Here is a 24,092-nt window from a genome sequence, read left to right on the forward strand (position 1 = left end):
ATCTCTACCTGCCTTTCAAATTCCCTAAATACAGCAAAGTTATTATGTTTAACACATAAATAAAGAAAGAAACATAATATCTACAGCACTACACAAAGTACATCCACAGTTTACTATCACAATTACTAAATACACAAAGGGCTGAATAACAAAAGCTGGTGCAAAGATTGAACATCTATTGATAACACAGCCAGCCATTGTGAACGCAGGCATAGACAAGCTTGTATACATACAGAATCAATGCACTTAAATAATTTAAGTATGGTTGCCTCATAAAAGATGAATAAAACATCAACGCAGACAAGTCTTTGATTAGTGTGGTCACTAGGACTCCAGGACAGGCACAGATGAACATTTGATGAAGATCAGATCATCCTCCTCTTTCCTCACTCCGCCAAAGCACAGCCAAAGAAAAGCCAGTAAACAGTGCACTTTTACATTTCTTCTACCTCCTGACACATTGACACCTCTCTCACACCCCCACCATGAATTATATATCGTCTTGTGCAAACGGCAACAGTCCAATTCTCACTTGAAATGTTGGGGCAAGTTGTCTAGCGAGCGCCCAAGCCCCTGACAGGGCCGGCTCTTTTTCCTTTGCAACTTCACAACGACAAAATGTTGAGCCCCATTTAAAGATGGAATAAGAGGGAACAAAGACGGAGAAAAACAAAAGCGGGCTAAAATGAGATTTCTGTCAGAAAATTATCGAAACCAGGGGAAGATCAAAGAGGATTGGAGAATTTCCTCCAGCGCCGACCATTACGCAGAGGAACAAGAGGTACAACAAAAACTACGAGGCAAAAGAAAACAAATACAGAGGGAATATGGAAGAAGCCCCATGTGGCCTTATTATAAGGGCTACACCGCAGGTACTATATTCTTTAACAGCAGTGCTTTATAAATTCTGTCATCTTGTTAAGACTGTCAGGACCACTGACCCTCCCTTCCCCTCTAACTGGGCAACTGGCATTTTGAAGCTCATTCTTTTAACCACAGCTGTCTGATTGCTTTGGTTGAGCACATAATCCAAACGGCTTGTCTCAGCTAATTGTTTGCGCTCCTTCCTCCAGCAGACACAGGGCCGAGGATGAGAGTGGGAGCTTCACTTATGATGGAGAGAGGGCAAGAGGGTGCCGGGATCCTATAGTGCTCATTATATCTCCCACTGTCTCTTTGTTGTGTTTCATATTCACTCGTTCTCCGACTGCGAAGCAAGCAGCGCTCCCACTTAGTCATCACGCCAGAGGGTTGTAAGAGCGCGGGTCCCACTTTTCGCCGCTGTCACAACTCGCCTATGTTAATGTTTATAATGAGGAATGAGGCGGATCATAGAGGGGAGTCACGCAGCTAAATGACCAGACATGAGCTGAACTGTGGCATGTTTTGCTCCATTTAAACATTTAACAACAATCATATGGGACTACGCAACACCAGCACTGAGAAATCTGAAGCCTCCAACCTCAGTGCTTTGAAGAACTGTCTGCCATCGCTCTCTCTCAGAGCTCTTTTTGTGCTTTAGTGCCACAGTAGAAATCAACTGTTATCTTTGACTGTCCCGGCCATGGCTTCTGAAGTAGTGGAGGACGAAGCGAGACTGATTGTCAGAGGTCGAAAGGCTAGGTCAAAGCCGGCTCATTCGTCAGACAAAATGCTATTTTTGTTTCCTGTGTGGTTGAGGAGTAACGGGGGGGGGAGTGGAGGTGGGGGGGGGGCAGACTGCTCTCTCATTACCAGTGCTATCTCAGTAGTCCCTGCCAACCCCCCTATTACGGCACTTTTCTCTCTGGGGCTGATTCAAGCACAACTCCTTGTTTTCCTCTCATTGCACAACACCCTCCCTTACAACTCCTCCCTATGAGTTACCTTATACATTGTTTGTGTGGGTACATGTTTGTGTAGGTGCGGTCAGGGCAGGAGACAGAAAACATTTTATTAACATTTCTGCCACATTAACATGGAATCTGATTTTTGAAGAATATAGAGGATATTAAAGACAACTGCCACGGTTGCATAGTGGTGTATGTGTTGAAGTTGTAGTTAAAGGGGCAGTTCAACCCAAAATCCTCTCACCTGTGGTGTTATTCATGGATTGTGATTGTTTTTAATTTCAGTTGCAGTTTTGGAGACATCATTGGCAGATGTGTCTGCCTCCTTTAATATAATAGTAAGGGAAAAATCACAGCCCTTCCAGTGGACCACTATGGGACCTTATATCAGAAAAAATAAATATGGCAAGAGACAAAAATGAACTAGCATTTTCATGTAGGAACTACTGACTTGCTACTGAACTACTCCCACCAACCCAAATCACCAGTGTGAAAGGAAGCGTGCATCCATGCAGCGTGTAAACACTATGGCTATAACATATTTAGCTTATGTAGCTAGCCTCTCATCCATGAGTAGATGCACGCTTTTCTGCTTGGTTATATGGCTGGCACGTGTAGTTCAGTACAAAGAAAATAGTTCCTACATGAAACTGCTCACAACAACGTCTGTGGAATATCTTGAATAACTGGGTCATAATTTCTGTAAAGAGAAATTGCTGTTTTTCAAGTGTATTTTTCGGTGCTTTGAGCACCACAAGCCGAGTGCCATCTAGTTCCATTATGATACACAGAAAGTAGACATCTCTACAGCCTATATCTCCGAAACTTAGCAACTCACTCACACGTAGACAATCTATGAATAAAAAAACACAACAGGTAAGAGAAAAACATGTATTTTTGATTTGAAGGTGAAATGTCAAGTCATACCATTAGCTCTGTTAATGAATTGCATTTAACAAAATACAAAAACATCTATTGATGCATTGAGGCCTTCTGGAAAGCATATGTGAATAAATGTTCATCATATTGTAGTCTTTAGAAAAGGACCAGCCAAGGCCAACATGAAGAATGACTGCAGGGTACCACCAATCGCGTCTACATAAAAGGACTTGGACTATCTTTCACTCCATCGAACTGTTTGTGCTACACCCAGCATAAAGTATCACCAGGCGAAGGCAGAGGACTTGATTTTTTCTGGCAATCAAAAAAGAAAATATATTTCAGCATGTACTGAGTTCACAAGAATGTACCGAGTTCACAAGAATGAATAAAATCTATAGTTGCTTTTGTGTAAGTAAATAATAAGTGCATTGGCACTGTATGCTTTCTCAAAGATATGGTTATTGCTTTTAAAGTAGTTCTCGTAGTTGGAATATGTGCATCACCTCTTCTACTCAGTTCAGATACATAATTAAACTGAGAACAGAAAAATGCCAACTCAAATCATCTCTAACTGCTGTTGTACCATCTTAATGTCTTTGGCATCATTTAGCAGCGCTGTAAATTAAGAGCTAATCTGAAGCTGCCTGTCAGGACTTAATGAAATTGTCCAAAGTGAGCCACCTTGTAATTTTAGGGACTGCTCCAGTCTAAACACAGCTGTCGTTCTCTAATAAGAGAGGTGAGAAGGGACAAACAAGCTCCCCATTACTGCTCTGCCTCACGTTCCACTATGGGAGTCCATAAACCACTGTCTCAATTGCCTTTTCAGTGAGTCACACTGATAATTACTCCACTGGAGGTAAGGAGATTTAGACTCTATGAGATCTGGTAATTACAAAGATGGTCAAAGGAAGGTCATTTTTACTCTGCGGATTAGATCGGAGCACTTGTACACTGATGAAGTGGATCACATCACTGTTTCTGCACTCATTCCTTCACTTCCACTGTTAACTTTAATCACTGTAGGTCACTTTGTACCATTTATTACACTCTATGTAACAAAACATTCATTATTTTGATTATATGATCAATCTGTCAATTACATTTTTAAAGAATTGTTAAGTCAATGAATGATAAACCTTGACATGTAATCTGAAGGTTTATTTAAACAAACAAAAGAAAGAAACAAATTGTGTTGCCCTTCGCTGGGCCAGAACAATCACCAGTGATGATGGAAACATTCAGATGCTCCACTCAAGTAAAAGGAGTAATACTGCAATAAAAATACTCATTACAAGTAAAAGTCCTGCATTGAAAATGTACTTAAAGCATTAAAGGTAAAAGTATTTATAATACACAAATAATGTGTGTTTTCCTACTACCATATACTATAATAATGCAATACTATACTATTGGATAATTATCAATTCATCATTCATTTCTAAATAGTGTTTCTGGTCGAGGTAGAGCTTATTTGAATCATCGTGTGTGCTGCTGGGCAGTTTAATCTATAAACATCATGTTAGCGTGTATGTTTTCTATGCAGAAATATTAACTATGGCTGTAAAATGAATGCAGTAGAGTAGAAAAAAAAACTAAATTTACTTCCAAAACATATTAAGAATGTATAAAGTGGTGTTAAATGGAAATACTCAAGTAAAGTATATGCATTTTCAATGTGTACTGACGTATAATCCCTGTGTAAAAGTACTTGACTCAATTATTGCTCATCACTTCAGCATTAGTCCCTTGATCAATTGTCAGTGTATCTGTGTATTGTTTAATGTATTTTAACAAGGTTGTAATCTTATTGTCAAAGGAAAATCAGAAAAACAAACAAGTAACAAAAATCACACAAACTTGAACACAAATTGGTGTTACACTCCTTTTACCAGCGAGTCCAAACAATTGGTAATCATGTTAAAGGAATGGAAAATAGATTCCTGCCTTGGCGATGGCTGTAATAAACATGGAGAAAATAAAACCTTAAAGGAACTAGTGAACTCCTGAATAAAAACATTACTCAGAGCCACAGCAGGCAATATCACTGCTTCAGTCCTGCTGCAGGAGGAACTCAGCAACTACAGGAAAAAAAATATAGGCAGTTAAGATTTGAGCGGAGTCGCGGAGCCACAGGGTTTTAGAGAGTAAACCACATCGCTTGTAGGGATCCAGAGATAATGCTTTCACTTTGTGATGCAAGGCAATATCAAGCTGTGTTGTAGAATTCTCACTCTGGGGGAAGCATTTCAAAGAATCAAATCCTCTCCATGGAGATGTTACACATACAAGAAAATCCCTGTGTGCTCGATAATGTTGCCCTTTTGGTGTTGCCTACGCTAGGTTATTGATTTCCAAAGTGTGGTCCAGGGACCTCCAGGGGCCCTTGAAAGAGTTCCAGGGGGTCCCAAACAAAGATTTCCTTCCTGAGAGAAGATATATAAAGATTACTCTGGATTGTAGCTTTTTCTACCTTTTAATACTGACCTGTGTGATCAAACTTATTACTAACAAGTCTGAAAGTGTACATGTTTTCATTTCTCAATAAAGACTACAGAAGTTAATTCCACACAGTTGTTAAACTATCTTTGCTGAGGGTGTGGAATTAGTTGATTCACTATCTGAAGGTCTAAACTAAAAAACTCCTCAGATTCAGACAAGTTCTTGCATATACTGCTGCATATTAAGGCATACATAGAAAATTCTGTGTCTTTGACTATTGGACTGGAATTGGCTTCCAAAATATTTGCGATGTCATAAATCATGCCCATAGGCCCATCTCTTAAAATCAGGTTTTCACTGAACAGCAAATAATGTGAAAACAGCCATGTGCATCATTCTACACACTGAAGCTCGGACCTTCAACTGTAGGAAGACTGAAACAGAAGGAAGGAGTACTTTGAGTATTGACCTATATTTTAGAATAGAGTGCTGCATGGATGATGTATTGTAGCCTTTTTAATCTCCCTGACAACATAGGTAGTCTCATTTAGCAACTTCAGCTTCAAAGACACCTTAACACTTTACAATTCAAACATGGTGTTATGAAATTATCTTAAACTTTTGTTAAGCTTCTGTAAGCGTTGCTGTCGTTTTAGAGCAGTTCCTGTCTGTTTTGCAGTTACCAATCCCTTTCTCCTCTATGTCACCATATGAACGCTAATGTGCTAAGGTAATCAATAGACATGCCAGGAAACTGGGGGATTCTGCTCTCAGGACCGCCTCTTTGTGCTGTCCTGATTGGGTAACCTGGGAAGGGATACCGGAAGACTGATTTTCACTTTAACTGCATGAGCAAAGGAGAGACAAAGGTTACTGACCAAACACTCTATAACAGTGATTATAGTTAGAATATAGTGCTATTTAATACTCATTCTGATCAAAAAAAGTCATCAATTGCAGCAGCCTTAACCACAGATCTTATTGACTTTTGAGACAAGGGAACTGAAAGTGCTAAAACGCTAACTTACATCCGGGTTTAAGGACTAAGTCGTGTGGCACTTTATATTGTGATAATCAACACCTCAAAACACTTCCTTAAATAAAAAGAATGACCATCAAACTCCTGTATGCATTGACAAATACATTCACTCTTATTTCAGATATTATGTTGACAGTGTGTAATATTGTGGTGCCAAGTAAGGGGCCCCCGGCTTTTGTCCTTCAGAGTCCAGAAGCCGTGGACCCCCACCACCCCCTTCTTTGAGAAAAAAAGAGCCTGTCTGCCTGGCAGGACAGACTGGGTTATTACAGCCTGTTCATGGTCCCATCATGTGTCGTCAGACCAAAGCGGAGGCCGCGAGTAAAAGCCTCATGCAAAATTTATGTTCATGCGGCTGTTTCAGTGGGTGGAAAAATCAATATTGCGGGCCTGATGCACGGAGATGACTGAGTGCTCTCTGACTGACAGTAAAAGCTGAGAGAGATTGAGGGGCTACATTTACTGCTCTAGAAATGGAGTGGAGTTGAGTTGGCCTAATAGTCTAGTTCACCTTAAATTTGAATTTCATTGTGGCTTATTTTGGTAGCAACTTGGATATGAAATAATTACACCATTAGAGCAAAAAAGAACAAATGGAGAATGAGCGAGCTTATGTCAAAATCGTCTAAAACACATCTTGCATTGCGGTTTCTGAGCAGCTAAAGTATTGTATATTATGGGATTATTAAGCCTTCCCTTCCTTTCCAGCTTACACAGATATAAAATGATTGTAGAATAATCAAAAGACAATGTGGGTATGAGGAGGACATCATAGGGCTTTTGTTCTGCGCTGCTTCGCTTACATATGCTTTTGATAGCGCGCCACATACCCACAGTGCATTTGGGGAGGAATGTGAGAAGAGAAACGAAAGAAAGTGAGAAGAAGAAATTCAGTGGGATGAAATAACCCCAAACAATGGGATTTGCTTTCCATTCTTCTGCCTCCATCTTCTGTCTTTAATTATTCCCTTTGGTTGTCTGAGGGAGCGTGTAAGCACTTTCACGCAGCACAACATGCCCAGCAGCACAACACTGTCTGCCTTAGTGATGTGGAGACTTCTGAGTGACACTGAGCCTCTTGTGATTATTAATGCTGTTTAATACAACACAGAGCAGCCACTATGATTGAGGGGAAAAAACAGATTTCAAAATGCATGCATTCAAAATGCAATGTGAATGGAATTATGTACAACACGAGCACTGCACTTGAGATACATTCTTCCCACTGCTACATAAACAACGTGTACACCACGAAACGAACACTAATGTTTTGTAGATGCAACGCTGGAAATGTGTATTTGATAATAACTACCAAGTGTGCTCTATTTTGTACACAGTGTTTAATGGAACTTCAGCTGATCCTGGTGGGATCCTTTGTGCCGGTTTAGTAGTTTCTTCCTGAATCGCATATGAGATATTTGAGAGCCCAGAACGATGTATGATGAATGAAGTAGCATGCTACTTATACGCTTATCGTGCTCACTGACTAGCAACAGGTTCAGCAAAGGGCAGCGGCAGTAAATGAAATTCCGCACCGGGACAATATATCATCAAAAGAAATGTATGCACCCGAAACTTACAAGCCTTCTCCAGATGCGGACAAGGTGCCTGACGGGGTTGGGGGAAGGGGGTGAGGATGGGGTAGTAGGGAATAAGAGGGGGGAGTGAGAAAATAGGGGGGAGTTTTTATATTTTCTGCTGGATGGGTGAGGAGCAAGCAAGGGGGGAGCAGCAGATTTTGTTGAATCAGTTCTATTTTCATACTGGCTGATCTGTGTCTTTTAACCATTTCACTGCAGCTGGAAAATGAAAGTACCAAGGCTAATTTCACAGTGAGAGCTCACTGAACAAAACCCCCCACGGTCTGTGGAAAAAGGTGCTAAGTCTACTTTGTCATTGTGAATTACGGCAGTGTAATTCAGGAAGTGGGGTTTGTGTGTACGAGACAGTAAAGTAGAAAAATACATTCAGAAAGAAAAGCCTTTTTTGTTCTTGGAGAGGTTTACTTATGATCTGTAAGTAACAGATATCTCACTCCAAACGCTCCGGCCTGTACCGATGCCACAGGATCCATCTGTGATGTGTCTGCAGTTAGTCCAGAAATAGCACCCACGGGACTTAAACACGCTCCTCAGGCCTCCTACGGGACCTTTTAAGCTGCACTGATACTGATAAAAGCCCCCACAAATCTGGCCCCCAGATACCTCGGCCATTAATTAAGGTAATTAGGCCCTGGTCAGCAATTAGTAACCACAGATAGCTTTTAGCAGCGGCTGAGACGTCCCTGCTGGTGAAGGGTTTGGTTCCATACCATCTGCTGACAAATGTCACCACAGCCTCTTTAGTTTCACAGACAAGGAACTGGAGAGCCGTGTTTAAAGATGACCTCTGTGTGATCCAGGCTGGCTTCCAGACTCCCACAGCCTCTGCTGCTGCACCATCACTTTGTTTGTTCTTTCTCTGGTTCTTTTCTCTTACAAACATGGAAGAGCGAGCTCTATGAAAATCCATATGTGCTGCATGTGGCCAGATGGGAATGGGAAATGTTCACTGCACAGGGTATCGATCAAAATTAGAACATCTGGTCTGAGTGTAAGTAGTATTGATTAGAGAGTAATGCTACACTGATTTGCTTGTATTATTAAGTCCATGATAGATCCATATTGATAATATGTTTGTTTACATTATAATGTTATATACATTATATTGAAAGTGAGGATATGTCAAAATGAGGCTACGTGTTTTCACACATAAAATATTATTACAGTACTGTAAGTTGATTACACATAACAGGACATTCCTCTGAAACATTTTAGAAGTGAAAAAACAGCCAATAACATCATATTTAATCCTTTGTTTATAGTACCTCTGATGCAAATACACAGGGAGGCAAAGCAAAAAAGCAAGATAAAGCTGAATAAATGTGAGAAACATTCAAACACAAAAGTGGCATTTATACTAATACCAAAATACAGCAGTTTGTGTATTTCATCCTGTGGCAAAGGTGTGTGATATAAGGCGCTGTGAGTAGAACGGACTGATAAAAACAGGCTGAATACACACATTCAACCTTAGAGAACAGATCATGCAATAACTCACATTACTGGGGAATGGGAAATAAAGGATGCAGCTGTGCTACTTTACACAATTCCACATTTGAAGCAATCGGTGATAACACCATTTTCATTCCGGTTCAGTCCCATAAAATTACCATTAACATTACAACTCATGCAGAACACAGATAAATGTAAAATGTCACCCAGTTCTGCCAGGCGGGAATTCCAGTTCCACAAGATTACCATCTCTGTCTGCTCTCTCCCACTGCACCTTGTCTAATATTTCATTTACAACATTTCATAAGTTCATTTTCCCCTCACTGACCATGTAAATCACAAATCAATTTTCATTTAAAATGCTTGACTACAGATTGTTGCTGAAAGCTTCTGAATTGCGCCTCAGCAATATGGCAGACCTTTGGCAAATCTTTCGGAAGCAGCCGGGTTGGAAAGGAGAGGGGAAAAAAGTGAGATGTAATTCCTACAAAACAACTCTGGGGCCAAGTGGTCAAGGCATTTACTGGAAGCATTTTACAAGCGTTGAAATATCATGAAAACAATACACTGTTACGTGTTGTAATTCATATCAGATTCACCCCTCTCCTAGACTTGTGATCAGGAACAATAGTCTGACTATGTGATGATGAAAAGGTGACCTTTATTGAATATGCACAATTATTGGTGGTATCTTATCAATAAATGCAACTAAAATACTGAATGTTTATTAAGGATATCAGGGTGCAGACCATTTCAGGTTCAGGTAATAGAGATTTTATTACAAAAATATCCACACAACTTTAATGTTAAATGGTTAATTTAGTTGCATGCATGTTTCTCCAGTAATTACGCTGGGGAGAAGTTAATATGTTACAGCTCAGGAGCCAAGGGAATAGCAAACAGTTGGATTAAAACGGAATCATTTTGCATGTTTCTTATTCATAATTGGAAGCTAATTTGAAAATGTGTCATAATGAGATTCAGACTTCAGAGCCCTATCCTCTCCTACTACACCTCTACTATAAAAACCCATTTAAATACACTCCGTGCATACACAGTGCAGACAGACACAGTGTGTCATGTCCACAGACTCTCTTGTATGTGTGTTTATGGCAGGAGGTTTGCAAAAAGCCTCCCTCAATGTTTACCAGTGAGGGCAGATGTCAGGGTTTGCTGTGGTGGATACAGCCACATCTGATTAACAATATTATTGTCCTCCTCCACACTGCCATAAAGAGTCATCCTCCGCCCTTTCCCTTCCTTTTTTCTTTTCTTTCTTTCTATTTCAGGCTCTGGCATCGTGCTGTCCTGTGGCATGGCTGAGCCAGAGTGACACTGCCACCATCCACAGAAACAAAACACAAGTCAAGAGCCAGAAGGTTAAGACAAAAAACACAACAGCATCTTATCAGACAGAAAACATAAAAATCTCTTGAGATACTTAAGGGAAGGGAAATATATTGTTATAATATATTATATAAGATATGTTTAGGTTTTGGATATTGTCATATTGTGATATGGCATAAGTGTTGTCTATTCTTGGTTTGAAAGGCTTCTTTACAGGTTTTTTTTCTGAACAGACTGTTCTACTTCTAAAACTTCTCTTTACCCACATGGTCATTATATCCACATTACTAATAATAATTTATCAAAAATGTCACTGCACTTAAACAAAGCGGAATCACCTTTAACCTTACATTTTGTTAGAAAACAAATATGCTGATTGCATTACAGAGAGGACATGCATATCTAATTAGTGAAAAAACAGTCAAACTAAGGTGACCAGATGGGAATGGATGAAATCTGGGACAGGGGATTTTGGGGGTGGGCGTGGTCATGTGGTCACATTGGCAATGATCAGTTAATAAACATCTGTCAAAACTCAACGCTAAAATCATTTTTATTCATGAATTCAGCTGTCTGTCATTAGGACACCGGGATCCATGTCAGTGATGGATGGTTTAATTTCCCTCCATTATTCTTTTTTTTTAATTCAACAACGTCATAACGTCACCCTCACAGTAGCTGTTTTTTTTAAATGCGGCACTACTGTACAAGCTAAAAAACAAACAACGTCTATAAGTCATGTAAACTGCTCTGCAGTCAATGCAGAGCTGGCCGAGGTGTGACACCAAAAAATTGTTTCACAACAATCAGTATTTCATGTTTTAATAGCTAATCACAAGTCTGGTTTATTCAAATTTATGGGACAATTAGGAAAAGATTTTGGGCAACTGCTTGTAATTCAAGCCTGTCCCAGATTTTTCAGTCTGGTCTGATCTCCTTAAACCAAACAAAGAATATTAAATAAGTAATAATAAATCATAAGGTCTTCATCTCCCTGTCGTTTTGTTAGTTTGAAATCTGATTTAACTTGTTTTGTAGCGGATGCAATGTGCAAGCCATGCCTTCAGCCATGGTGACAGGATAAGACAATTCAAAATAAATCAGGAAAACAAGATAAGACTGTAGATATACAAGCTAGACGGGATTTTAAGCCATTCGTGCGAGGATATTTATAATTATCTCCATTCATGATTATCCCAGTAATGAAAATTCACCACACTCAACTTATTGAGAGTCTAGTTTTTCATTGTCATCTACAATAAAATCTTTTACCATCCCATCCCTACTGTGGATGCAGTGAGGTTGGGAAATATATCAATAACTTATTATCAGACTATTAAGACTAAATATAGTCTTAGATTTTGAATATAATCATACCAGGATAAGGTATAAATGTTGACTTTTCTTTTACTGGTTTTAAAGGCTTCTTTACAGTAAAGTGATGTCTTTTTCAATTGTTCTAAATCTTGCCTTTGCCCACTTAGTCATTATATCCACATTACTGATGAGTCTTTATAAAAAATCTCATTGTTTTAATACTGTGTGAAAGTACCAATAGTTATCCCAACAAAATTGTCTCAATATTGATATCTAGGCAATATGTCAAAAAATAAATATTGAGATGCATATTGTGTATCACAATGTAGCTTCATCACCCAGCCCGATGATACAGGCATTGAAAGAACACAACATACATTGTATTCAAATACACTGTGCATCATTTGTGCTTTGTAGTTATTTGTGTGCAATTATGAAAAATATGTAACATGAATTCAGAACAAATCATCAGCATGTCTGCAACAAGTGAAACACCAGGGGGTAAAATTTACTTACATCTCAGCTTCAAAACAAGACATCAGAGTATAATTCATGAGTCTCGTGGGAGTGTCTGTGTGCTCATATGTGCGTGTACAGTAAACCTGCGCATGAGTGTAAATCTGTGTGTTTGATTCTAACCCTCTCATCGCTCCTCTGTACATTTTGATTGGTGATTTTTTTCTTCTCCCGTCGCCAAACTGTCACAAAGGCAGTAACCTTGCACGTTTCCAAGCTGCTTATTGAAGACAAACAATAAACCACTGGCAGATATCAATGGCAGAGATGAGAACCCGGGTGCCATATCTGCTGGGACTGTCTGGCGAACCTGCTTCTGCCTGCGCTTCATCTCCAGCAGCACCTCTCACTCTCAATTATTTGGCTGCTGTCACAACAAATCAATCAAATTACCGCTCCAGGACTGTGTGCAGCTGCTCCTATTGCACCGCTAGTTGCATTAGCTTTGAAATGTATGAGGTCTACATTTTATCACTGTTATTTATTTAATGCAGCTCTCTCCCCTGCGAGTCATCGTACAACCACAGCAAAGTTAAATCATTAAAGGACGACGTGGAATACATACTGCTTGAGAACACTTCAAATTAAACAGCGATGAGGGAGAAGGGATGGGTTTGGCCTCTATTGTGTTAAAATGGCAGATGTTGATGTGCGGAAATGTGGACTGCTTGCACTGGGTCCTCTTAATGCAGTCCTCTACTGTCTCAGTGTGCGCACAAACAATAGCTTATTTCTTTTCTTATCCCAAAATGATCCGACAATGCACACATGAGAGAAAGGAGCCTGCAATGAGCAACTAGTGTGGCTATAACAAGCCCAAAAAGGATGCTTGGAATTCTCCGGCTCCAATAAAATAATGGGTAAAGGGACACAGAGGCATTCCCACAGCAGACAGAGGTTAAGTCAGTGGCCCGGCCCGGTGATCTAACCTCTTAAAGGAGCAGCAGTCAGCTGAGGCAGAAAAGATGCAGTCTGACATGTCTAACTAGTGTGGAAACATTTGGCTCTTCCCCCAGGAGCCCACCCTTTGGTGCTGTAATGAGCACGGTGATTTCCCTAATTTGTATCACGCCAACACCGGCAACCTGCGAACGACACCGCTGAGCATTTTCATCAAAACGGCAGACAAGCCTTTGATTGGCATTGACACCGGGTCTCATTACTGCAGGTGAGTGGGATGTCGACCTTTATCAGGAAGCTTGAGTGCTGTTTTGTGTTTCCTGCGGACGAGTACAGAGGAACAATGCTCTCACCTCAGCATTAGAACTCGCTTCTCTGATGTGATGCGCTGCCTGGCTTTCTGCTGAGAGCAAATAAGATGGGATGTGCTTATTAATATGAAAGAGCTCCAGTAAACTAGCTTCTTGCATTACCTTTGAGTGAGTCACAGAGAAGAGGAGTAGATACATGAGACTTTGTTCTGCTTCCTCCCATTGGGCATTACATGTACAGTGCTTTGATACAACTAGTTTTACAAGTATGGTAATCATGGTTTGCTTGTTATAAAATCATGTGAAATCTAAACCTATTAAAAATGCAGCAGAAAGTGAGCATCATTCTAACAACAAAAACCTGCAGATGTTTTGTCTGCATCAGTCAGGTTTTTACTTATATCTGAACTGTGAAAATCTTGTATGATTTTTTTTTATTTTTATTTTTATGATTCTTATGAGCTGTCATATTTACAGACCTCTAGCATGACCCAACCTACTTTTTGCCTCTGTGAAGTCAGCTAGAATTGTGTGCACTCTGTCACAAAAGATAACTTTCTCCCTTGTTTAGTTTCATTGGGAATTTGTTTTTACTGCATGTTTGCAGGCATAAATCATTCTGACAAATAACCAGTTACACTGGTGCCTGTGTTTACTGAGTCTGCCACAAGATGCTGCTCAGTTTTATTTAAGCAACCGCTCCTACTTTATAGCACAACCCTATTACAGTGATAGTTATTCATCACAGTCTGAGGGAGCTGCCCTCCTAAAGCTCACAGCAGTCCAGCAGTCTGTCAACATTCTTACACAGCCAGCTTTTAATTAGCATGATCAAAACATGTGATCAAACATGCTGTTGTTACTGCTTGTCCTGATTTTTTTTTTTTTCATTTTGTCAATCTCATTAAACTGAATATGAAAACTAAAAACAAACTGCACTGAAAAAACAGTTTTTTGTATTATACAACATATTAAATACTGGATTCTTACAAAGACTACAACAGACTATAAGCATGCTGCTTTGCAGTCTCATAGGATACAATTCCTTCACCCTTAACCGGCCATTCCCCAAGACAAACAGCCTTATTAGTTGGTCATTAGCCGCCTCATTACATTTAAATACAGCCATTGGCTGGGCTCCTCCTGGAGTCTCATTACTGAGTCGCACAGTTGTCTTGTGTCTGATCTGACGATAATTAGCTAGCAGCGTGTGCTGTAAAGCACACTTGCTCCTGAGGTCGTGAAATGAGCTGACTGCTCCCCGGCGACAGCACGGCGCTGTATTATATGTGTGATTAATCAGGCCTGGAGACCCAGAGGGGCAGGGCGGGGAAGTGAGGGGGATGCTGGGGCAGAGGCTAGAGTTGCAGTTGTCTGACAGAGGTGCTGTGCCAGCAGGCCTCATTCAGCGGAGCTGTGATGAACTCAGACAGGGGAGAGTGGAGGAGCGTCGCGTGGCCAGAGGGGCCCGGACACAGTCAAGACATTTAGCTTCACTCGTGACTTGTGTCACTTTCTCTCCATGGAGGTCCCTTCAATGCATCCCCTTCAGATAAGAGGACGTGCGAACAGGCAGTCTGTCAGTCCACACGCTTAAAATAAGATCTGCCACAGAGGCATTTCTCCACAACAATTTTTTTTTCACTCTCTCATGGATGGGGAATTTTATCAGGACACTGGATTCCAGACTGTCTGTTGGTTTATTTAGCAGTGGACAATAAGAATGACTGAGAGGTGTTTGTTTTGGCGTTCTGACACCCTGACAATGTGTTTGTCGATCAGTTCATCAGATCACTGAAGCCTCTGGGTTGTCCCTCACGCACCAGGAGGAAGATCTGTTGAAGTGTGAGTCAGATGGGCCTGCTGGGCCCATTATCGTCCACTACTGATGGATACATTGAAGGGCTCACTGGATAGATGCGGGTTTATTAAAAGCTCTGCCCACAGCGATGGCTGCTGTTATTTATGCATGTTTGTGTCCATTAGGCTTCTACCTCCACATTTCCTCACTCAGGCCTTCTGTCCATCCATTTCCTCACATGAAGGGAGCCTTCCCTGCACTTTGTGCTGCACTGACATTATTGTAATCTTGTTCCTAAAAACACACTGCTTTACATGTAGCCTGGCATCTTTTTACATTAGTGCGGCTCTCTCATCCAAGATTCATGACAGACAGTTTCCCCATCCATCCCTCAATCTAATGGTATAAAAGAGACAATGTTTTAAACATTAAAATGAAAACCATTTACAACTATGATCAAAAGAGAACACTTGGGCATTAAAGTTTAAAAGGCAAGGATAAGTACAGCCATGTGGATGGACAGATGAGGTGGAAAAGAGATAAAAAAGTGAAGTACAGTGCACTCATATGCACAGGAAAGAGGCATAAAGTGCTTTTGCGCTGCACTGCAAAACGTTGACCTGTAATTAATATGGTTGTTCCTCTGGGCAAGTTGAGGATAGCGGCTTTTTGGGATACAAACCCCTGAAGGATTCCTACCTGCTCAGAAGCTTTGTAAAGCATTTTTCTCAAAGAAAAAAACAGAACTGTTCTGTGTCATACAGTGAACATATAACAAACTCTTGTCAGGATCAATATTTCTTGTATTCATTCCTTATAGCTCCTAGTGTCTCATGTTCAATAAATCATCGTGTATAAAAAGTGTTACGAGAGCAAGAGACCAATGTCTTTTTAGAACATCTATCAGCTTCCTGCAGTAGCTGAATTACTCTCGACTTTCTTACTGTGATATCATGTTGACCCTGTTTTGTCAAAGGAAGGAGTTTTTCTGTAGCTTTGTATCTACTTGGCCCTGTTTCTTACCTTGCAGGTTCTGGAGGGGGAGCGTCATGATGCCCCCTGCAGCAGCAGCAGCCACCAGGCTCTGGATGTTGGCTGTGGGCAGGGAGAGGACGAGGCCCTGCTGCCCGCCCAGATGTCCGCCTGCGTTGAAGGGGATGAGGATGGGCTGGTTCATGCCTGGCGCCGCCCCGGACATCACGCCACCGACTGCGTTGGCAAGCTGCTGGGCCACCAGGAGAGACTGCAGCAGACAAAAACAAATCATACATGCATAGCGTTAAAAAACTATATAAAATAAATTCTCTACCATTATCTTAATACTCAACCCAAATACACAGTGAAATGAAAAAAATACTTCAATGCAATACTTGTTTTATTTGTCCATGCTGAATATTGTTTTATCAAAATGCATCTCTCTTCCCTTCCTGTAAAACGTAAAAATATTTTTGATGACTGTGATCACTCTTTAACTTGTAGAGGTTTAATAATTTGTTGGGGTGGCTAGCTAACACCACCCAACATATAAAAACACACGTGACCGAGGGTAGCTAGCAAAGCGATACAGTAGTTGGTGCATGTGTTCTAACAACATGGTGTGTGTGGAGGTCTGCAGCTCCCTCTACAGCCTAGCACTGTGCAGCTGTTTTTCACTGAGCCACACCAAGTTTTTCACGATCCAATCACAACTTTTTTTTTAAATCCTTCTTGTAACTAAAGCCAGTCCACATACACCATTTCATAAAGGATATACATGATTTGTAAGTATGAAACATGTCATTTCTCGAGGGGAGCTGGTGGAGTCGCGACTATAACTCATCACTGGCATGTAGATGTCTTCAGGCTGGGATTGTTATCAACCATGTGATGTTAGGGCAGATTGAACAATGTATATTTGAGTTACAGAAGCTTATTATGCGCCAACATCTGTTTCACTGTGACTTTAAACACATTGCGTGTAATTTCTGCCACTAGGGGTCTGTCAATCAAAACAAAACAAAAGACTTAAATAGTGGATGAGTTGTTGTCTTCCTTGCAGATGAAAATTTATCTGAAGTGAGTCGAAGCAGAAACATTCATAGATAAGGTAATGTTTAAAAGTTTTATTTGTGTTACGTTTAGCCCAGTTCACTGATTTCCTTCCTCACTCTCTTGAGTAAGTTATAGTGACAGGCATCTAAATGAAACACACCCTTACCTACAATAAACTGATTGATTTCTCTGAATTTGGACAATGTTTGGTCAAAAAAAGTTTGGATAATGAAAATATATAACTTAACTAAATATAAAACCAAGGTCTACTATTTTTTAGACATCTTTAAATGTAAATACTAGATATAAAGTTTTCTCTTTAAAGATGTGTCAAATCCTTTATAAGTACCTTTAATAAATATACAATATTATGTAATGGATTACAGTTATATCTTTTTCAAAACCACGGCTAAAACGCTAGATTAATCATCATCATGGCATTAACAGTTTATGGAAAATGGAAAATATATCAAAAATCACATAAAATCATGATAACATTGAAAACACTCAACGTTTTATTGCAGTTAAGTAAGTATTACATAGACAAACTCTTTATATTCGTAAAATGGGCTCGTTAAAAATCATCACCTCCAGAATTTTGTAGAACAATAACATGATAATATTCCTCTGTAGTCAATAAATCTAACTTTAAATTAGTGCCTGTTATTATGTTAGTGAGAGAGAAATATATTTTCAAATTAAGATTATGAATATACACTCTTTTTATACCCTTTGATGCTTAATTGAGACGGGTAAGGCAGTAACGCAGATGTGACCAAAATGACAGTATCACTAATAAATGTGTTTTGATGAATGCAGCTGTTTGCAGATTAATTTGGTTCTTCGCTATGTCACAGATTGACAGTCAAAACACACTGCCGTTGGTACTGACAGAGATCAAATCCAATCTTTGTGAAAGAGCTGAGAATTTTTCTTTCACGGAGATGCAGAGCGATTTATGTTTCATCCCATTGAACAAATCTCTGGTACCACAGAAATGTGCCTGAAATACACAGTGCTTTCTGAAAAGAAAAAAGTAGCAGTACTTCACCCTTTTGATGAATGATATAACACATCACTCCCGTTCTTCATGTATCCATTCATTCATATTAGTTAAAGTGAAATCTGTGCAGTCGTACCCATAGAGGGAAAGATATGTTATCAGAAGTATCGCTCTGAGATATTTTACACAGTAGAAGATCTCTTCAAATGTATTTTCCGATGAAGTGGGTTTGGAAATACACCAACACATTTTTCATCGAGAGCTCTGAGCCACAAGTGGGAAGGTTTGCACCGTGGCTGAAATCTCCATGAATACAATGGGATGACATCTTAAATTTCATTCATTCTGATAAAACCTTTTTTTCAAATTACGTCAGCGTTTGAGCATGTCAAACTGAATTTACACAGGAGGCACGAGACAGGAGATACTGGGGATGCTGCAAAATCCAACAGAATTACTGTTTAAAGACGGGATTGTTTGGAATAAAATAATAAAAGTACATTGTCAGCTTGTGTTGTGTCCACAGCGAAGCAGCCTTTAGATGTTGCTAGGTAAGCCTGGCTGCACTGTGTTGACTCCTCCACTGTGACTTACGTTCACAAGCCTTTAACTCCAATTGTCAGCTATCTGCTTCTGTTTTGCATGGTGTGTCTGCAGCTTGCACAGGATGCAGAGCGGGCTGACTGGTGCGAAGACCCCACCATACTCCCCGAGCCTGGTACTCCTGGGTGACAGGCGTGTCACTGTGATAACCCTGCATGGTGCAGAACGCCTGCACCCACTCCGACATACATGCGATCACAGTTTAGGAGGTACGGGGTCATGTGGGTTTAAAGCCACAAAGCACGGCGAGATCTCAGGATGAAATAGCTGCACTGAGAGACAAACGAATACCTGTCTGTGTTTCTACGGTGTTAAAAGAATAAAAACACACAGAGAGGTGACTGTTGCTGGCAGAAGTAATCACACACACAGTATAGGATTCGTCTTTCTCAACATTTGCTTTGATACGCAACAACAGTGCATAACAAATGACAAAATCTGACGCTTCTGAGAGCATTCAAAATGACATTTGCCATTAACGTTAAAAAATGAATTAATAATTCGGGAGTTCAAAGAATCCTCAAAGGACCACAACAAAGGCAGCCCGTTTGTTAGCTGCAAGTGACATATGTTTAATCTCGCATTTTAAACTAAATGTAATCTTGAATCGAAGCAGCGTATAATCAAAGACACTCTTTGAACATTTCATCTCGGAGTCAAACAAAATGAGATTGCCAGGCTTGACAGCAAAGACGGCCTCACATATAAGGGAATAACATTAAAAGACAATTCTGCAATTATCAGATGTAGCCCTGATTTATTTATCATTACAGGCAGCTTTGGAGAAACAGGCAGCTGTTAGGAACACAGGCAGCTACAGAAAGAGATTTTTGTTTTAAAGCATGCAAGTGCTCTCAGTCTTTAGGCTGTTTGTTGTGCCAGTTTAACACTGATTATGATCTTCATCTGAGGTGAGAACACCGTACGTGCACATGTCACAATCAGAGATAAAAATACATTTAGCATGAACATAATGAGCTCAACTTTGCAGCCACACAACACACTTTTACTACGAGAATCCCCAGCATCACTCATCCAGATTTACAAGCAGTTCACCTTCTGCCTTCTCGCCTTGTACTCTCACTCCTCCTCTCCATAGGTGCTGTTGGAAAGCTGCTGTACAGTGCTTGGCAGGCCTGACAGCTGCGTGTTGAGAAGTGGTCTCCTAGGGGCCACACGGACGCGCAGACTGGGTGTGTGTTGGGCTGCGGATGGGGAAGCAGCCCAACTCAGGACTGGATGTGATACCCAGCCTCTCTGCCCATCAGGGGAGAATAGGCCCTTCTATCTGCTTGGCAGCTCTGGCACTGAGAAATTGCCCATAATCACCCAGATAGCAGACTTTTGTCATCCTAACTGCGAGTGGGAAACAGAAGGAAGGTGGATTCATGTTGGGTAAACTACCATCGGATAATGGTTGTTCGAACAATATCCGGCTCTGGAGCGAGAATCTATCAAAACATATTGATCCTGGAACAAGAGAATTGGGTATGGCATGCGGAGCGCCTTTGTTTCTGAAAAGTGTTAGCTTCACAGAGACTGTACTGACAGCATTAATATATTAGATGGTGACTGTTGAGAGCCGCCTGCTGAGGCTCAGACTCTAACTGCTGCCTGCTCGAGATGGTTTCCCTTTTGTGCTTATTTCTTATCTATTACCAAAAAAAGCGGCTTTGACTGCCAAAGGTACCTGTAATCAGAAAAGTGCTTTTAATTAAGCTCATTCTTTATCTCCACTTGCAGCAGATTGACTCTTTCACCAGGGATTTCTCACCCTACAAACCTGCCCGACAAAACTGAACGGCTCTCCTCCTCTCATGTTTCTCCTTTTGTTTATCCTGATGAGGATTGACTGTCATTGAGTAACACTGAGTGCCGGCAGAATGGCCTTATTAAAGAGGGTGGAGGAAACCTGACGCTCTCAGTGTGTGCTTGTGTGTGTTGAGTGGTGACATTGAGCAACACTAATGAGATAGATGTTCATTAAACATCGCCGAGCCACCAGGCCAATAAATCTGATCAGATAGGACAATTCCTGATTGAGCTATTAACAGGGCTGCGGGCTGGGGCTCTTTGCTCCCCTGCTTGTTTTGACACGGCCTGTATTGTCAGCTCATTAGCGCCACAACTCAATTACATCTGTACATGATGTGTGATGACAAAATACTTTGGGATTTCACATTTTAGCTGGTATATTCACAGTGTGACAATTAGTGAGGGAGTGTTATGCTTTGTATTTCACTAACCATAAGCACTAAAAGAATATGAATGTAACAAATCTCAATCAATGATTTTACCACTGAAACACATGAAATCTCATGAAAAACACCTTGACCGTTGTCTCATTATGGCTGTAATCTCAGTGTGCTGAATTTAGTTTAGTTTCTTTCAGTGGTTTTGTTCTGTACATGAGTAACAACGGTCATCGAGTGAGAAAAGAGCAGCTGTGACGGAGCCCACACCAAACACAAAGAGGAGAACAAGGACGGCACCGGACCGATCATCATCAAAAAGAACGATGCTTAAGCCAATTAGAGAACTCAGTACTCCTCTGACTTCTCTTGCAACTGGCGCCAATTTGTCCAGTCATTTATCATCATTACAGTGTCATACTGATGGTTACGATACATCACTGTTACAGTTAAACCAAACTGTGTGTACTGCTCAGAATAGAAAATATTGTGAATTTCACACCTCCCTACATTACCTGACTAAAGACAGTCTGACACACAGGCATTTTGACTTTGCAGTCATATTTTGACCTACTTTGCGAAAACGCTTTATTACTGGACCTTATTTAAGTGTTACACCTTTATGTCTGGTGTACCCTTCATTCTCGACTCCTCTAGGTGTAGACAAGGTTGTTGAAACCTGATGAGGCTGGCAGCTCTGCGCCTCAGTCTGTTTAATGTTTCACAGTAATTTTTTGAAGCAGACAGCAGGTTTTCTTTCTGAACTTAGAGCCAGTGAAAGGCTGCCTCAGGTCTATGGATGTACTACAGTAGAACTGTACTACTGGTTCTAATACTTGCCTTTACCCATTTAGTCATTATATCCACATTACTGATTATTTATCAAAAATCTCATTGTGTCAACATTGTGTGCAAGTACCAATAGGCATCCCTGCATCCCATCACCCAGTATTGATATCGAGGTATTTGGTCAAAGATATTGTGATATTTGATTTATTCACCTAGTGCTAACATTCATAAAGTGCTCTTAAGGAGATTTAAAAACACGTTATATATTGTGTATTGTGATATTATCTAAAAATATCAAGATATTATTTCAAGCTCATATTGCCCAACCCTAATCAGTATTTTCATAGGAAAAACTAGGAACTTCAGATGCAGAAAGAATTAATTTATTATATGTACAAAATATGAAAAAATGTATTATTAACAGACTTTGTAATTATAGAGATTTAAAGGCCTGGAATTTTTTCTTTCTAAATCAGCTTCCTTCTGTGACTAATGGGATTCTCCACACACATACTGTTTTCTGGCAAAGTTATTACAGTTTGGGTTATTTCACATTTGAGCAGGCAGGGCTCATTTGGAAAAAGGTGAAGTCACGTAGTTATGCAGGACTTATGCAATATTTTAATTAGTTGGTTGATTACTGTCAGTCCAATCTGATACAACCGTACCCAGTCAATCATGAAGCAGATTAGTATTTGAGTGATAAACTATTACAACTACTATAAATATAATGATAATTGTAATAATAATAATATTTTTATATATATATATATATATATATATATATATATATATATATATATATATATATATATATATATATATATATATATATAAAATCAGCAGTGATAATCTAACTTTAATTTTCATTTAACTTTGGCTTACAGTTTTCAGGGTCTTTTAATTGGCTGACAAATAACATCCGTAAATCATGAGATAACAAGTTGATTCTTTTTACGTCTGAATAAATTCTACTAGTGTGCAGGTAATTTTTTCTCTAATATGTCACAATCTTTTTTAGCCACACATGCCTGACACTGCTGTTTGAGACGACCCGGTTCAAGAGTGCAAACCCCTAACATTTTATTTATGCCGGTTTTATTTAAACTTTTATGTTAAGTTTCTCCAGATCTCTGTAAGTTTAATGACAAGAAGTCTAACCACCCCACCAAGAAAACCGCAGAGCTCCGGACAAACTTTTTACACTGGTGCACATCACGTTTTCATTTTGGTGGTCCAGTGCATAATCTGAATGCATCCAATAAAACACTTTATTTGAATCTCCTAATGCCTTATGTTAAGACTGTAAACAGGAATATAGGTGCAGACAGAAGTGCTTTTCTCTGTTTAAATCGCAGCACACACAACTATAAATTGTAATAACAAAAAATATTTAATCTCCCCTGCTGAATGTCAGGCGCACCCGTACAACCAATGAAAATGTTAAATTGACACATTTTTGGGCACATGTTCAACCAAAGTAGTCGGACTCTGGAGCCCTGTACAGGCTTTACAACTCTTTAATCTGAACTTCTTAAATGACTTCAACTTCTTAAAACACCAAAATATGGGCTGACTTTAAGTGTTCAAATAATCATTCATTAACAGATAGAGTGTTCTGAGTTTAGCCTCAGTTTGTTGCATGATCCCCTCACTCACCTGTGGACCCATTGGATATCCTGGGTGGGACTGGCCCAGTTGGCTCTGCTCAGAGGGACTGCTGCTGGCGTCGGACTGGACTGAACCGTCACGAGCTCCTGAGAGAGCAACAGGCAGAACAGCAGGAAGAAAAAGAGAACAAAGAGCCCACCTTAGAACAACACAGACAATACGAGTAGATAAACACACAACACAGACCATGATGTGATATTACAACGCAGATTTGCACAGTGCAGAGGAGGGCAGTTGTGTAAGAAGGGGAATTTGTATTTAAGTGCTTTATCAATAACCACTGTAGCACTGAATAAATTACCAACCAGCAGAGAGGCTCATTGATGGGGGATGATGCATACTGGCGGGTCCCCGATGGCCTAGATT

At 40.1% G+C, this 24,092-nt stretch overlaps 1 protein-coding gene across 5 annotated transcripts in view; it reads right to left on the reverse strand.

Moving 5' to 3' along the window:
• pou6f2 (POU class 6 homeobox 2) overlaps window positions 1-24,092 on the reverse strand; it is an 82,124-nt gene that overhangs the window by 36,151 nt on the left and 21,881 nt on the right. For all 5 annotated transcript variants that reach the window (XR_005071517.1, XM_037079377.1, XM_037079379.1 and 2 more), the window contains 2 exons: window positions 23,715-23,812; window positions 16,461-16,680 (listed from right to left, as the gene is read on the reverse strand). Coding sequence is in view for 4 of the 5 variants with exons in the window: in XM_037079377.1 (XP_036935272.1) it covers window positions 16,461-16,680; window positions 23,715-23,812 (318 nt within the window). In the remaining variant the exon portion in view is untranslated. The remainder of the gene's footprint in view (window positions 1-16,460; window positions 16,681-23,714; window positions 23,813-24,092) is intronic.

This window comes from Acanthopagrus latus, chromosome 19 (assembly GCF_904848185.1).
Source record: "Acanthopagrus latus isolate v.2019 chromosome 19, fAcaLat1.1, whole genome shotgun sequence".
Taxonomy (NCBI): Eukaryota; Metazoa; Chordata; class Actinopteri; order Spariformes; family Sparidae; genus Acanthopagrus; species Acanthopagrus latus.